Raw genomic sequence first — 16,327 nt, 5'->3', positions numbered from 1 at the left:
TAATCCCTCTCAAGGTTTGGAACATCAACATTTCCCTTCATTTTGGGACCTTTCACACTCATATCCAAATCTTTCAGTTTAGTTCCCGACAATGATGGAGGTTCTATTTTTGATCCTTTGAGATTCTCATCAAGGTCTTCTGTGTCCACTTGCGGTCCTGTAATATCAAAATCAGGTGCTTTAACATCAATACCAGTCCTGGGAAGGTTTATCTCTAGACCTTTGACATCAATCTCGTGTGTTTTTATCTCCCCTTTTATCCCTGCTTTATTTTCAACTTTAGGTATTTTGGTGTCAGTTTTGGATTTGGAAAGTTTTAGATCAACATCTAGACGCTCTGCTTTTGGAACTCCAAATTCTGCAGCAGGCACTGTGACATTTACTTGTGTTCTTTTAATATCAACACTGGGTCCTTTAATTTTTACATCCTTACTGTCAATAGAAGGTTTTATTGCTTTAATGTCAGCTTCAGGAATTTGTACATGAGCGTTTGTTCCCTCTTTCCTCTCAGTGTCTGTATTTGAACCTTTAATGTCAAATTTCAGTCCTGCTGTTTTTCTCTCACCAGTTAAATCACCTTTTCCCTCAACCTTATTCAGCCCAGATATGGATGGAACATTAACATCCATTTTGTATTTGCTATCAGTTGTTGGGAGTTTGATTTGAATATTAGAGTTGATTTCAGCACTTCCGATGTCACTTTCAGACTCTGAATGTCTTACACTCAAAACTGACCCTTCAGTGTTGGCTCTGGGGCCCTTGATCTGAACACCGGCTCCTTTGATGTCCAGTTCAGATTTTTTTGAAGAAAGTCCCGAGGTAACATTATCTAATGTTATTGTTGATTTTTCTATCCTGCCATCTTTCAAATTTGCACTAGTATCTGTCGACCCTCCTATTCTGATATGTGGAATGTCAGTACTACCTGATCCTTTCGTCTGCAGGGGACTGATTGTAATTCCAGATATCTTAACTTTTGTCCTCTCATCTAAAGTACTGTCTGAACTTCCCATCTGTGTTTTCTCTGTGGTTGCAGTCAAAATTTTCATTCCTTTTCCTGGTAAAGACAGTCTACCCGACCCTCCGTTTTCGTCAGTTGAAATTATCCCAGCACCCCCTGACCCAGCTGTAACATGGCTGCCGGCAGTGTTTTTGTTGTCTCTTAGTGTCACAGTCATTTCTGAATCCTGAACACTTTCATCTCCTTGCTCGCTACTCCCTCTTGAAGTTTCAGTGCCTTCATGGCATTTACTACCTGTTACTCCAAAGCTAGGAACCTTAAATCTAAGATCACTTCTTTCTTTTTCCTCTCCTATATGCGTTGTAGTTTGAACCCCACCATTGCCCCAGCGTGTCACAGTGGAAGTGATATTTGGCCCAGTGTAAGTTATGTCGCCTGACTCAAAAACACCTTCTTCTGCTCCCATTTTACCTGAAGGGCTGCCATGTGAGATTCTGATATGAGAAGATCCATCTCCAGATTCGTGCCTTAGCCCTTTGACGTCTGGGCTTGAAAGTTCAAGTTGCTCACTTATGCCACTTGGCATATCTACTGTGTAAGTAGTGATACGACGAGTGATGGTAGTAATTGTGCTGCCATCGCTGCTTGTGCTGCTGTGCCGCTCCGTGCGAACATCCACTCCCTCTGCAAGGTCTTCAGATTTCAGCCTTGGTTTTATCTTTCTTGTGTATATTCGCTTATAATCTTCATCATCCCCACTCTGTTGATTGAATGACACAAACATGCAAGTGTTACAGCACACCCTGTTTTAGTCCACTAGCTTTCCTGCAGACATATGAGTGATAATGTAGTTGGTTTTTCTTTCGTTTGTTTGGGGGGCTTTTTCCCCTTTTTTGTTTTTTAAAAAGAACTTACAAGAATGATATCTGGACTGGAATCTCCAAAGCGGGTCTTTCCTTCCCATGTAAGGGTGCTGACTGGTGAACGACATGGTGTGCTCAGCGGTGAGTAGTAAGGGGATTTGTCTCCTTTGTTTTGTAGTTTCAGTCCAACCTTGTGTTTGTTCAGTGTCTTTAGTAGCTCTGCTGTTTCTTCAGAACTCATATTTTCAAAGTAGATAGTGGCACCCACAATTTGGTCACCTATGATTTAAGTGGAAGCAGCACAAAAAAACAAAAGCGCAAAAGTCAGCGTGCACATCTTACTAAACATTTGGTGAAAGCTACATATTTGAACAAAAACTGAATTTGTTACGTTCATATAGTTTTCCAGCCCGTGCTGCTGGTGACTCTCTTTCACCTCCTTAACAAAGCTGTCCTCCACTTGGTCTGTTCAATGGTCATGCAGTTTTGTCAGCACCTGTCCCAATGCTGGAAAGAGTAACGCTCCCTTGTCTCCTCTTGCGTCAGCCATGGCTGTAAACATAGGCCATAAAATAGCAGGGTTCAACTAGAGAGATAAAAATCATAGTTTAGTTGGCAAAATACTGCTTTACAGCATAAATATGGAATAGCTAGTCTTAATACCTTAAATTCCTAGAAATACTCTTGTTTTTGTTTTTTCTTTCAACTGTCCGAGCCTCGTTGTTAGGCGAGACAAATTCTCTTTGTTTTCCTGCAAAAACAAAAGACAGACTTTGAACAAATTCTATCCACATCCCACTTTGTAAGGAGCCTGGGTTAAAAGACCCAAAAGTGAACACTAGATGGTGTTAAAACTCCTTCAGACAATATAGCCTATCTAACTATAAGTGCCTTCCCTTCCCTCCAGGATGCACTACGTTTTGGAAACTTGGTTGAAGTCAGACCACTCCCTGCCCTGAGGAAACAGCCAAATCCCCTGCGTACAGATCAACTCAAACATCAATAGAAACAAAAGTGAGGGTCACAGGTACTTTATTTAAAGAAAAAAACCAAAAACACACCAAGGTGGAGAAATGTATGGTAACAAATAAATCACCTAAAAGAGTTACTACTCTAATACAGATGTACAACCACAAACACTAATCTAATAGGAAAACAGTTGCACCCTTGTATAGGATCCCACATTAAGCTTGTAGTTCTGTTCAATAACAAGAGCTATGAATTCCTTTTCAGCAATTAACCGTAGATTTGTTATTAATTTTTTTATCACTACAGCTGAAAGTTTTTACAAAGCTGATGACAATGATCTACCTCATTACGCTGTAGTAGCACACATTAGGTTGGGTGAGGCCATCAGAGTACATAAGGTATACATTATACCTTCAAATAATTACCAAATTTACCATATTTATATCACTTTAAATTAGGCCAACTGAAATTCATGCTTAGCTTTTCAACAACTGTCACTATCGCTGTTTGCAATGTAAAAAGATCATCACATCAATGATAAAGTTTGTTGACAACATTACTAGGCATGTGTCCACAAACATGCTGACTGGTAATACCCACTCTCCTTTTTGGAACACAGAACCTATTGTTTTGTTAGTACCAAGCTCTCCACCACCCACTCCTCGAAATATACAAAGCTGTTCCACGATGATGTGTCTCTACCAATAGAAAGGGATTTTTATGTTGTTGTTTGTTTTTTTTAAATTCGAGAGAATGTAATGTGATTGGTGACAACACTATTGGAAGTACTTTTTGATTAATGATGTTGCACCACAAGACAGTAGCAAAGCTCTAGTACCACAGTCATTTCAGTGAGACAATCACTACAAATGCCTACTGTAACCATTCAGGAGGATTTAACAAAGGTTCTATCGGCCAACAGAAAATGGCAAAAGCCTATTCATAGTTGTGATGAATGAAACAGGATATGAGTCACTTTGGTGATTAGTTTCCTATGTTTATTGTGATTATGATAAAAAACAAAGATTTAAGGAATAATAACTTGGAAAAAAAATAAGACCGATAATCTTGTCTGACCTTACAAATATATGTATTTTAATGTTAATGTCAATGTGCTAGAAATAATAATATTAGCAGAAAAATTAATATAATTTTACACCACAGTCAAGAACACAGTTACCACATAGGCCACGAATCCCTTCCTCATTCACTGATACTGCCTCTCTGTTATGCAAGATAACAAGTTGCTGGAAACAAGAGGAACCTGAGACGAAGCTAAAGAAGCAACAGTTTTAAGAGGTTTTGTAATATGCATCACTTATTCAGCAGCCATATGCCACTCCCGCCATGCAGCTAAAATGCAGTGTTTCAAACAAATGAGATCGTTAGAAGAAAACAGTTCTGGTGTTTCCTGCAATGTCCAAATTAAGACTGCAGATCTAGGTGGTGCATACAGTTCTGTGTGATATGAACTATTGTCTCAGTTATTTGTAGTCTGTTGATGCCAGTCCTAGGTCACATAACAAGCCCTCTGCAAATTAACACAAGTCAATAAATAGACTGGATCTGCATGGTTGGGAATACTGAAGAAAGCATGCAATGCTTTGAGGTAAAATTAAAATTCTTTGAAAAAATAGCATTTAGCCACTGAGCATGATTATGCCGGAGAATAGGATAATGCTCATTCCAAAGGTGATTCCAGCCGCTTGCAGGTATATAAAACCTGATCTTCACTTTGTTGCTTCATCTGTCCTCCTCCCTTCTTTCTATCACATTGTGCTTTTCCGCATGGCCTCATAGTACCTTGAAACACGAATCTATCAAGACCTCAAGCTGCAACATTATATGCATCAGTTATAGTTGAAATGTGTGAAAACTGAAGGGGTAAAAAAAAACAGTACCAAAAAACACAGCTTTATTTAATTATCTTGGGTAGAGCAAATTCAAATCAGGCCAACTGATGCAGCCATTTACAAAATCTTTAAAGTGTCCTTCAGATCCCACACTCACAGCATTTGGGAGAAATCAAAGGGAATTTGTCTTCCCCATGGGCTCGAACACAGCTCATTTTGCCCGAATATATCCTGTCCTAATCCAGTCAATAAAAACAGACCCAAATAACTGACAAACCTTTCACATGATCTTGTTTTTCTCTTTTGCTAGTCTTATTGGCATTGTACAGATTACTGCTAGATGAGATAATTGTCCAGAAAAAATGTTCACAGGGAAAAGCATAAGAAATATTATTGGGTTTATAAAAACAGAGTGAGAAGTTAAGAATGCATCCACATTCATACGCATAATCGTGGGACACAACTATCCCTTTATCCCTCAAAGGTTTATTTTCAAGCATAATCATATAGTTTTGATAAATATTTTGATTTTGGCCTAGCACACAGGCTTACCATGTTTGAACTATTTGGGCCATTGTGTCCTAAACGTTCTGACATATTTCTGGCAGCAAGCTGTGGGGGGAAGCTGAGGCACGCAACAGAAATCAAGGGGGAATTTGAAACACACAGAAAGAGATATAAGGAAAAGAGGATGTTAAAAAAAATTAAAGTGAGACAATTAAAAAGGGGGGGGGGGTTGTAGTCAAGCTATGCAGCTAGAAACTCTAAAGAAAGAAAGGGATATCCAACAAACTGAAAAAGTTGGGTTTTCTCCTCAGAAGCTGAACAATCCAGAATATCCATAAGAGATTGCAAAAAGTCCACCCTCCTTTTACTTCATTACTCACTATCACATAGTATATAATTTCTGCTGTACTTTAAAGAAAACTTAGAAAAAGTAGTGATAATTAAGTATGAAAACTAATTAGGAAAATGAACAATAACCCAAAAAAGACCTATCCATATATAAAATAAAACAGCTTCGCAGTATATGCCAAATGAATGAGCCCTTGTTCTTGAAATCATAGCAAATGGTCTGGGACTCCAGGAGTTGACAGTACATGACAGTCATTCAGCTCTGTATTCTTTCTCTTTCATTTCTATAACGTGCCTGAGTACCGCTGATCCAATGCCAAATACGAAGGTAGATCAACGGGCTTGTCTGTCATGTTTTATTATGGCTTGGTATGTCTGTCCAGAAGGGGATATGAGCAGCCAGCCAGACAAACAAAAGCTTCTGTTACCTCGAATGCAACCACAGAGCATTTCTGGATATGGATCATTTATACAGTATCATTGGCCTACAGATTTAACACTAATCAGTCAAAGTACTGCTAGTTTTTCCCTAAACACAAAAGAAGTAAATTATCTTTGGCGGGCTCTTGACATGGTCGTTTCTCAAGAAGGGAAAAGGGACTTGAGTGAAGCAGGTGGTCACTTTGGGAGGAGGGACGGGATACCAAAAGGAGACACATGGAGCAGAAGCACCCAGGTATCAGGTTTCCACAAGGCAGGCCTTTCACAGCTGAATGACGGCGGCATGACCTTCCAGTTACGTTGGAGGCTTTGCAGCAAACATTCCAAAAGTGGTTTGCAGTCTGACCATAAAATAGATGCTGCTCTGTGGTAACACTGACTAGTTAGTGTTTGAGCAAAGTGATGGTAGTAAGAAAATTGATTTTCTTTTTCTCTCCTTTTTTTATGTAGTCTATCATAGATTTTCTTTGTATCGTTTCCAATATACTTAAGGGCACTCACTTACCTTGGATTGCTCAAGCAAAGCCAAGGAGCTTCAGTTTATTGCTTCTGTTCTTGTATTCTTGACTTCTGTTGAGAAAAAAAACACAATTAGTATGATTTGTACACAGATTAAGTATTGCTAAGACAGCAAAGAAACCTTTGCTGCTCTCTTTTGCAATAACATTCCATGTTGCTATATAAAGTTGAGTTTCAGTCACATGCTTGACAGATGACAAAAAGCTATGCATGTCTTTTCCACATAGAAGTCCCTGCTATGTTACGAGGTGCATCTCCATATGAATGATAAAGTCAAATGCTGTGGTAGGATTCAGTATTAAGTGATGAAATTTAGCTGTGCTATAGAATGTTAGCCTACACATTAAGAGATGGGAAAAGCAGAACTGAAAAAGTGGGGATTCACTTTAGAAGCTTACAAGCTTACCATACTTATGCATAAGAAAATATTTACAAAAAAGCCCCTGCACTTTTTACTTTCATGACTAGACTTAATCACAGGTATTCATTCCTTTACTTCTTTTTAGATACGTTTATAAAGTAGTCTAATGTAGTAGACTACTGATGCTGATCAATCATCACCTTAAGAGGCTTTAATAATTAACCAACAAGTAGCTGGAAGCAGTGTTGACACTGGTAAGGAAATATGTCTTTTTAAATAAATTTAACCACTTGTTTGTTTCCAAACTAGCCAAACTACAACAAGTAGGTTTGCTAGAAATTGATTAAAAATGAAGCAAATTTGGCTATAGAGGAATTCAGAGAGGAAGTATACCATTAAAAATGCTAATGCATTGATCTGCCTTAGTTTCACTGCTTCATGGAGGACTGTAAAAATATCAAACCACAACAGAAAGGCAGAAATGCGAAGCAATAATAGCAAATATAGCAGCAAAGTTTGTTGCCTAAATTGAATCTATCATTTAAATTCTGAGCATCATTCTTTACACTAAGTCAGTCTTGTGTTTGTGAAAATCAAGGCAAAGCTGAAAATGTGAGACACGTGCTGTAACTAGCCCAACATCTTACAGGTCTTATGCCAATTATTGTGTTATTGTGAAACAAAGCCCTCTTTTTGTCAGTCTCAGTACAAACAGACCCAGACTTGATGTGCGCAGAGACATGCAGCACCAGTGGGAACATGCCCTTCAGGAAAATTCTTCTTCAACCCCATCATTAACTTCCCCCTTCCCAACATTTTATGTTCAATAACCTAAACTGCTCATTACTATATTTGTGAGATGGAACAGTCGGATTTTAATACCTGTGCAATGTAACAAAGCCCCTAACAGTGATTCAAAGTTTAAAAAACGTAGTAAAGTTTGGCCTGCTTTCTGTTGCACCAATAGAATACATAGCTGAGATAAAATACCAGCCAGTAATGGGTTCGCATTACATGTGTGAAGTGAGACTTGCACCACAGCAGCTGTGTATACTCATGCCCCTGTTACTGATTCAGACTGTTATGTCACAGAATACAACAAGGTAGACTAAAGAAAATGTGACACTGTGTTTGCCTTAGTGATAAAGTTGTTATATGTGTAAGCTTTTAGGTGTTGTGCTACAACGTCATGATAGAAAATGACGAAATAGGCATATCGGATTTAACAAAATCAAAATATATGAGACAGTTTGCCCCACCCTCTTTACTCAGTGTCTTGGTAAGACCACACACACATAGCACATCTGCAGGTATTTCTGGAAGATAAAATGTGGTCAACAAACAGTGAAGGAAGCAAATAAAAACACACAGTGCCCAGAAGTACCATACCACAGTCCACGACACAGATCGTGTCGCTTTGCCTCTCGGCTTTACTTGCAGAGGGAGTAGCACAGTGCACAGCCCCACCCAGGCCTCCAGTCACACACATTCCTTGATAGAGCCCTCAGGCCAGCTGGAAGAAAGCCCAACCTCTCCTACAGTGACTAACTCCAAAGAAATGTCCTCCTTCTGACACTAACTCTAGCTTTATTTTGTGCTGCCCACCCCGCACACAGCTGGAGTGCCCACCCACCTGCAATGAGTCCACCACACACCCCCAACCTCCAGGTTCCACTCAAACAAGCAAAAATGCAACGTTAAGTCAGCAGTGCATCTGTGATGGCACCCTAAGACGTGTGTCAAATGTGCATTGAGAGGTTACATTTGTGTCTTTTGGCTTAACATGCGCTTCACTGACGCAGTAAACAGCAGCCAGCTCATCACCCCATCACTTAAAAAGAGACATACCTCCAAACCTGGACTGTTAACTTTCATACTTTGTGCTAAAGTAGGTCAATACATTCTGGAAACTGATCAAAGCAGCTTTAGTCCGTCTACCAATTTGATTGCCAAATCCAATCAATTTAGTAATGAGAAAAGAGGAGCAATGTGACAATAATTAAGGCTCAATTTCAGAGTGCTATCACACAGAGTACTCTATAAAAATTTGATATAGCAGCATTAAAAAAACCTCAGCACAGCAAGCAGAACGAAGCAAAGACAGTACAAACTCTGAATCAGTCTTGTGTCAAAACAACAGACTCTCATTCCCCCCCTGCTGCATTGTTATTTTAACACACAAAAGCAGAAATACCAAATAAGAACAGCGATATCTGCCTTCAATTCACTCACAAAAGCAATAGGACGTTGCACGGACTGGTATAAATAAGATACGAGAGTCCAGAAGAATAATGGTTGTTTCTCCACTCCAGTCCACATAGCCCTGAAGCAAACCACAAGTCCAACATAAGACTAAAGCCTGCCCACTGACGCTAACTTGGCCTGCTTCTGATTAAGCCATTGTGACTTTGGCAGGAGTCATGCACCAAATGGAAAAATTGAAGAAACTCTTAAAATCCTCCTCTCTTGCTCTTAAAAAATCAGAAATGAGGGGTTGCATTTGAAGCATACTTCAGCTTTGCCTTGATTTTCACATACGTTTTAAGCTCTGCACAGTTCTGTCATAACTGCTTGTTCTCTATTACACACCAAGACATTTAAGACCTCAGTTTTAATTTCCTCTCTCGAGGGTTCTTACAGGTTTTTTTTAGAGATCCTGTTCCTTTGCATTCCTATTTTTTGCATTCCTATTATTACACCAAGAACTGCCTTTGAGATTGTATATGTAACACTGTGCTATAGACAAAAAACTTGATTTGATTTGGAAAAAAAAAAAAGCTTTTTAAAACTATTTTTTAAGATCTGTTCTGCTATTAAATGAGAAGTGATCCTGGGCTGATGCCCAACAATAGTTTCAGTGGCATGACTATCAAGCAGCTAGGATGTAAATTTTGAACTGGCATAACAAGTTAGACCAAAGATAAGCGCCAAGTTTGAACAGATCAGCCATATAAAAAGAACATCACAAGAGGCTTACTGACACATTAAACAGGTCACGCCAAAAAATTGCCACGCTTAGTTTAACATGGCAATATATTCAGCTGCTGCTTGAATGAGAACAAATACAAGTCCATTAACGGAACAGGGGACAAGGTTATGAGTAGGAGTTAGGTGGCAACCATAGCAGCAGAATGTATATATAGATGTGAGACTTCCTTTGCTGTAAGAACCTGAAGCATAAACAGAGCATCAGGATTGTACTTTCAATTCACACTTCTATTTAGACCACACGAGAGTTCCATCCTCGAATATCTTGTGCCAGATAAAGAAAAACCATGTTGAATGTATTTCTCAGTTTACATTCCAAGCATGGTTGCCCTGACATTTAGGGCATGTATCTCCAAGTAGTGCTTAGTAACAGATGGCTTTTATATTTTATATACGGAAGTTTGGAGGATACTGTCTCAGCCACAGTTATTTATCAGACAGAAATGATTCACGCCCTTTTTGAGCTCCATGCTTGGGAAGGTCCCACATTGCTAAAATCTGCAGTGAAATGGTCTGAATTGCATGCAGGTGCGTGGTTGCCACAGAATTATTTGTGACTTATTGTGACTATTTCATCGCAAATTTAAAATAACTGTTTCTCAAAAACAAGGCAAGCTAATGATAGGCGCTCCACAGAGAATACTGAGTACACACTGAAACATTCCAGCAGTGGGTGAGTGAGAAGGGCGTGGCTGCTGGGTGGATTGCCTAGAAAGACGTTCTGAAATTGCACACTATGGTTAAATTTTTATTTGCAACTTTAGGGAAGAAAAATGTTGCTCATTGAAAATCTTCTCACTCTATACATTTTGCATTGTTTTATCCAACCAATATCCAGGGTGTGCATCTACGGAGTCATCCGGAATGCTTGGTTTCGTAATGAAAGCCAAGTGTGAAAAGGATACGCTATAGTTTGTTTGAAACCACCACGCTTTCTTTCAGCTTACTGAACACCCCCCGCCCCACCTCTTCAACCACCCGCGCAACAAACCCATGAGGAAATAGCAGAGGAAGCATGCCAGAGACCAGTTTCCTTGCATTTTATACTGGAACATATGAGTAACACCATTCCTCGGGCCTGTGCTGTCAGTCAACACTGCGAGAATACGCAGTTGCGCTGGCAGAGAATTGCGATAAGCATCTCAACACTGTCAAGGCTCCAAACTGTCATGCGGCATGCTCTTCTTCCAGTTCTTCCTACTAACGACGCTGGTTGTCACATGCCATGGAAGAAGCTTTGGTATGAAGGGTCCAAAAGTTGAAGGTCCAGATGTTGATGTCAGCCTTCCTAAAGGGGATATTGACATCAAAGCCCCGGAAGTTGACATTAAAGGAGTCGACATTGATGTGGAGGGTCCGAGTGGAAAGATCAAAGGACCAAAATTCAAGATGCCAAGTTTATCCGGGCCCAAAATCTCCATGCCGGATATGGATTTCAATCTGAAAGGCCCCAAAGTTGAAGGTGATGTGGATATTCCAAAGATTGAAGGAAAAGTGAAAGCACCGGGAGTCGACTTTGAGGGACCAAAAGTTGACATTGAAGGTCCAAAAGGTGGATTTGAAATGCCCAAAATTAAAATGCCAACATTTGGCTTTAAAGGTCCAAAGGTGGAGGGTCCAGATGTTGACATAAACCTTCCCAAAGCTGATTTCAATGTCAAAGGACCTGAAGTTGATATTAGTGGACCAGAAATCGAAGGCCCTGATGCCAAGCTCAAAGGACCCAAGTTTAAACTGCCATCACTGTCAGGACCCAGTCTACCAGACTTTGACATTAATTTGAAAGGGCCCAAACTCAAGGGAGATGTTGATGTGTCCGTTCCAAAGATTGAGGGAGACATAAAGGCACCCAAGGTGGACATTGAGGGACCAGATATTGACATTGAGGGCCACAAGGGAGGACTTAAAATGCCCAAATTCAAAATGCCATCCTTTGGTATGAAGGGCCCAAAAGTTGAAGGTCCAGATGTTGATGTCAGCCTTCCTAAAGGGGATATTGACATCAAAGCCCCGGAAGTTGACATTAAAGGAGCAGACTTCGATATCGAGGGTCCGAGTGGAAAGATCAAAGGACCAAAATTCAAGATGCCAGGTATTTCCGGGCCCAAAATCTCCATGCCTGATGTGGATTTCAATCTGAAAGGCCCCAAAGTTGAAGGTGAGGTGGATGTTCCAAAGATTGAAGGAAGAGTGAAAGCACCGGGAGTTGATATTAGTGGACCAGACCTTGAAGATCCTGATGTAAAATTGAAAGGGCCAAAGTTCAACCTTCCATCACTTTCAGGACCCAGTCTACCAGACTTCGACATTAATTTGAAAGGCCCCAAAGTTAAGGGAGATGTCTCAGCTCCAAAGGTTGAGGGAGACATCAAAGGCCCCAAGATGGATATCCAAGGTCCAGAGATTGACATTCAAGGACCCAAAAGTGCACTTAATATGCCCAGTATTAAAATGCCATCTTTTGGTTTGAAAGGTCCAAAGGTTGAGGGTCCAGATGCTGACATACACCTTCCCAAGGCCGATATCAATGTAAAAACACCGAAAGTTGATATTACAGTGCCAGAAGTTGAATGTTCCTATGCAAAACCAAAAGGACCCAAAATGAAACTTCCATCATTGTCTGGACCTAAGTTGCAGGGCCCCGACATTAACATTAACATTCCCAAACCCAACAATGAATTTAAAACATCCGATATTGGAATTGACCTAAAAGGGCCTAAAGTTAAAGGTGAAGTGGATGCATCGGTGCCCATGTTTGAAAGTGACATAAAAGGTCCAAATGCTAACATCTCTAATGATGATGAAAAGACTGCTGTTACCTTTCCTAAGTTTAAAGGTCCTAAGTTTGCAATGAAAACCCCAGTTCTCGAAGAGTCTAAATCCAATATCAAGATGCCCAGTACAGCACCAAAAAGTCTCAAAACAGAAGTTAGTTTCCCAGATACTGACGCAAGTGTTGATGCCCCTGATATTGACATCAATGTAAAAGGGAAAAAAGGAAAATTTAAACTTCCAAAAGTTAAAGGAAAGGCAAAGAAACCTGATGTTGACATAGAAACACCAGCAACAGAAATCAATGCAGACATAACAAACAGTTATGCTAAAGGAACAAAAACAAAGAAGTCTCGGTTTGGAAAGCTTCATTTTCCTGATGTAGAATTAGATATAAAATCACCAAAACTAAAAGGAGATGGATCTTTATCTGCCATTGATGGCTCTGGCAGTCATAGTGCAAATGTTAACTTGGAAGGGTCGAACATGAAAGTAAAATCTTCTAATATTAAAATGCAAAGCGGGACTGATTCAGAAATAAACGCAAGTGCTTCAGGAGGAGGTGCAAGTGGTGGCCTTCAGTACCCAGAGGGTAAAGTCACATTTACCAAAATCACAATGCCAAAGTTTGGCATTGTGTTACCACAGGTGGAAACCAAAGAAAGTGGAGGAAATATTGAATCAGAACCTGCAGCTAGTGTAGACATCAAGACAGAATCTCCATCTATTGGTTGCCAAGTCAGTTCTCAAAATATTGAGGTTCCCAGTCCAGAGCTGAGACAAGAAGGCAAAGTTAAGGTAAAGATGCCAAAAATTTTTGGCAAATCAAAAGCGAAGGGCAGTAGTGTAGGTGACCTTCACGGATCAGAGGGAGAATTAAGTAGCAGTGGAAAAGCAGGTAAGACCTCTAAAGAGCTAAGTGTACATTCTGGGGAAATGATGGGTGGAAAAATAGAATTAGAGGGTGATCCTGGACTGGGTTTGTCAACTAAAGGCAAATCGGCCTCACTTGATCTTTTTAAGAAATCAAGACATCGATCTTCTTCTTTCAGTGATGAGGGGGGAGTTAGTTCTCCTTCAGCTCAATTAGAGGCTGAAGGTGGTGACATTTCTTTAGATCTCGGAAGCAAGGTCAAGGGAAAGAAAGGCAAGCTTAAGTTTGGTACTTTTGGAGGTTTTGGTTCAAAGTCAAAGGGCTCATATGAAGTGACACTGGGAGATGACAGTGAAGCACGAATGGAGGGAAGTGCAGGTGTTTCGCTACCTGCTAAAAAATCAAGACTGTCTTCATCCTCTAGCAGTGATAGTGGTTCAAGAGGTGGTTTCAGGTTCCCCAAAGTTGAGCTATCAGTTTCACCCACAAAGTGATAAAGAGACAAATTAAAACCTCAATTGCAACCAAATGTTTTCTCCTAATATTGAAAATTGCTCTTTGTTTCTTTAAAACCTAAGGAGACATGCACAATCATCTCAGTGTGGTTAATTATGAATATCTTTTAGTAATCAAACAGAAGTGCATGAGATTGTTTAAAATCCCTTCAAACTGTAAATAAGATTAATTTGTAATGATAAATATTGTTTTTTGTATATAGTCCAGATTTAATAAATATATGCCATCTCACATCAATAGTTTGTTACAGGGTTTTCTCACTGTGTTCTTTTTCATTCTATTAAATAAATGTTAATGAATGGTTGTGGTATATTTGTGTCCAGGGGTCTATTGCACAGAACCAATATGTTTTTTTTAAAGATTAAAATGTTGTTTATTCACTCAAATACAGTTACCTTTTTAAGTAGGGAGTGATTTTATTTTCAAACTTTAATAATATATAATCAGTAAGTAAAGATGCCTTTTTATAACACATTGTAAAGAGTGATAATGTATATACCAATACTGCAACTGTTTTTACATTTTCAAGTGCTGTCAGTAGTATTCTGTTCATTTTAAACAAAATGTATCTGCTTAAATTTGCCGTTTACCACAAATATTCATTTGGTTCAGTTATTTTAAACAGGATCTCTTTCCTAATCATGTGTTATTGTCACTCATTAATGGTCTGTTTAATGATTTTATTTCATTCTGTCACTCTCTCTCTTTGTATACACACCATATGCTTGCATTAAGTGTCACAAATAGTACCCCCTTGATGTTAATTTGTTTGCATACAAATTCTTTGTTGATAGACAAAGAAATAGTATTGACTAGATGCAAGAGAGATCATTATTTGGGTCTATTTTTTTGTGTGCAATCTGCCAAATAAACTAAATAAAAAAACTTTTTGAATTCAAAGTGTTTTAAAAGAAAATCAGTATATGTTGCTATTTAGGGTAACACAACCATTCACACGTATGGGCAATTTAGAATCGTCAATTAAACTAACCCCACTAACGGCATGTCTTCAGACTATGGGAGGAAGTCGGAGTACCTGGAGTGAACCCACACAAACATGGGGAGAACATGCAAATTCCACACAGAAAGACACACACAGAAAATATATTTCTAATAGTGTTTGTTTAATCATTATAATAAAAAAAAAAATCATAATAAGGGTGAATAAAACATAATGAAACAGAGAGTAGTTTTTACAGATATGTAATATCTTAACTTGCTTATATACTTCATTGGAAAAGCTAACAACTGAAATTCTTATCTTCGTAGGGCTCTGTATCTTTTTTTTATTCACCCAGCCGTTCACAGGTCTGACAGATCACCAGTTTTGTTGGGGTATTAAAGCAGTTCAGCTATTTAAAAAAGGAAATGTCAACTTTTACTCAGTTACATAATTATTATTACAAAATCCTGCTCCTCACATACAAGGTCTTGAATAATCAAGCCCCATCTTATCTGAATGACCTTATAGTACTGTATCACCCCATTAGAGCACTTCGCTCTTGCACTGTTGTTCCCAGAGTATTTAAAAGAAGAATGGGAGGCAGAGCCTTCAGTTTTCAGGCATCACTTCTATGGAACAAGTTTCCAGTTTGGATTTGGGAGACAGACACTATCTCTACTTTTAAGATTAGGCTTAAAACTTTCCTTTTTGCTAAAGCATATAGTTAGGGCTGGATCAGGTGACCCTGAATCCTCTCTTAGGTGTGCTGCAATTGGTGTATGTTGCTGGGGGATTCCCATGATGCATTGAGTATTTCTTCTTTACTCACCTATGGCTCTGGCTCCCTTTTATCATGTCTTCCTTCTCTCACCCCAGCCAGTGGCAGATGGCCACCTCGCCCTGAGCCTGGTTCTGCCAGAGGTTTCTTCGTGTTAAAAGGGAGTTTTTCCTTCCCACCGTCGCCAAAGTGCTTGCTCATAGGAGGTCATATGATTGTTGGGGTTTTTCTCTGTATGCATTATTGTAGGGTCAACCTTACAATATGAAGCATCTTGAGGCGACTGTTGTTGTGATTTGGCACGGAATAAATATAATCGAATTGAATTAGAGAGTTGACAGTAAAATGATTTTTATGTAATTATTCTTATATATTCTACTGATATACTTAAACTATAAGTTACATTAATTTAAAAAACACAATAATTAAAAAAAAACACCTATGTCACTGATAAGTTGCTGAAGTGGAAGCTTAGTTTCATTATTTAGTTAACAGTAGTTTTTTTTTTTTTTAAATAATGGAGGGTTTTGCACCAAATGCCTCCTGTCACATTTAGTTTATATTGGCTTTTGCCAACTCTGTTAATTTAAATTGCATTGTGTCGACCAGCTGAGGGAGAGAGAGTCAACAGATT

At 39.1% G+C, this 16,327-nt stretch overlaps 1 protein-coding gene and 1 long non-coding RNA gene across 8 annotated transcripts in view; one reads left to right on the top strand and one right to left on the bottom strand.

Moving 5' to 3' along the window:
• Positions 1-14,872, top strand: part of ahnak (AHNAK nucleoprotein) — a 35,661-nt gene extending 20,789 nt beyond the window's left edge. For 2 of the 7 annotated variants that reach the window (XM_014334793.1, XM_042221613.1), the window contains one exon: positions 11,293-14,872. In XM_014334793.1, the coding sequence (XP_014190279.1) occupies positions 11,293-13,950 (2,658 nt within the window). In that variant the 3' untranslated portion in view covers positions 13,951-14,872. Of the gene's footprint in view, positions 1-11,050 lie in introns of all 7 variants that reach the window. The other 5 variants (XM_042221610.1, XM_014334800.2, XM_014334785.1 and 2 more) reach the window with 5 other exon arrangements.
• LOC121814661 lies at positions 3-1,562 on the bottom strand. The gene is made up of 2 exons (XR_006054492.1): positions 1,433-1,562; positions 3-157 (listed from the first exon to the last, which is right to left on the bottom strand). It is a non-coding gene; the product is annotated as an uncharacterized LOC121814661 (long non-coding RNA).
• Positions 14,873-16,327: the final 1,455 nt, after the last annotated feature.

The sequence above is a fragment of the Haplochromis burtoni genome, unplaced genomic scaffold (assembly GCF_018398535.1).
Source record: "Haplochromis burtoni strain Fernald_Lab_line unplaced genomic scaffold, NCSU_Asbu1 Contig_4, whole genome shotgun sequence".
Lineage (NCBI taxonomy): Eukaryota > Metazoa > Chordata > Actinopteri > Cichliformes > Cichlidae > Haplochromis > Haplochromis burtoni.
Note: the sequence above shows the minus strand (reverse complement) of the source record. Positions and strands in the feature narration are given on the sequence as shown.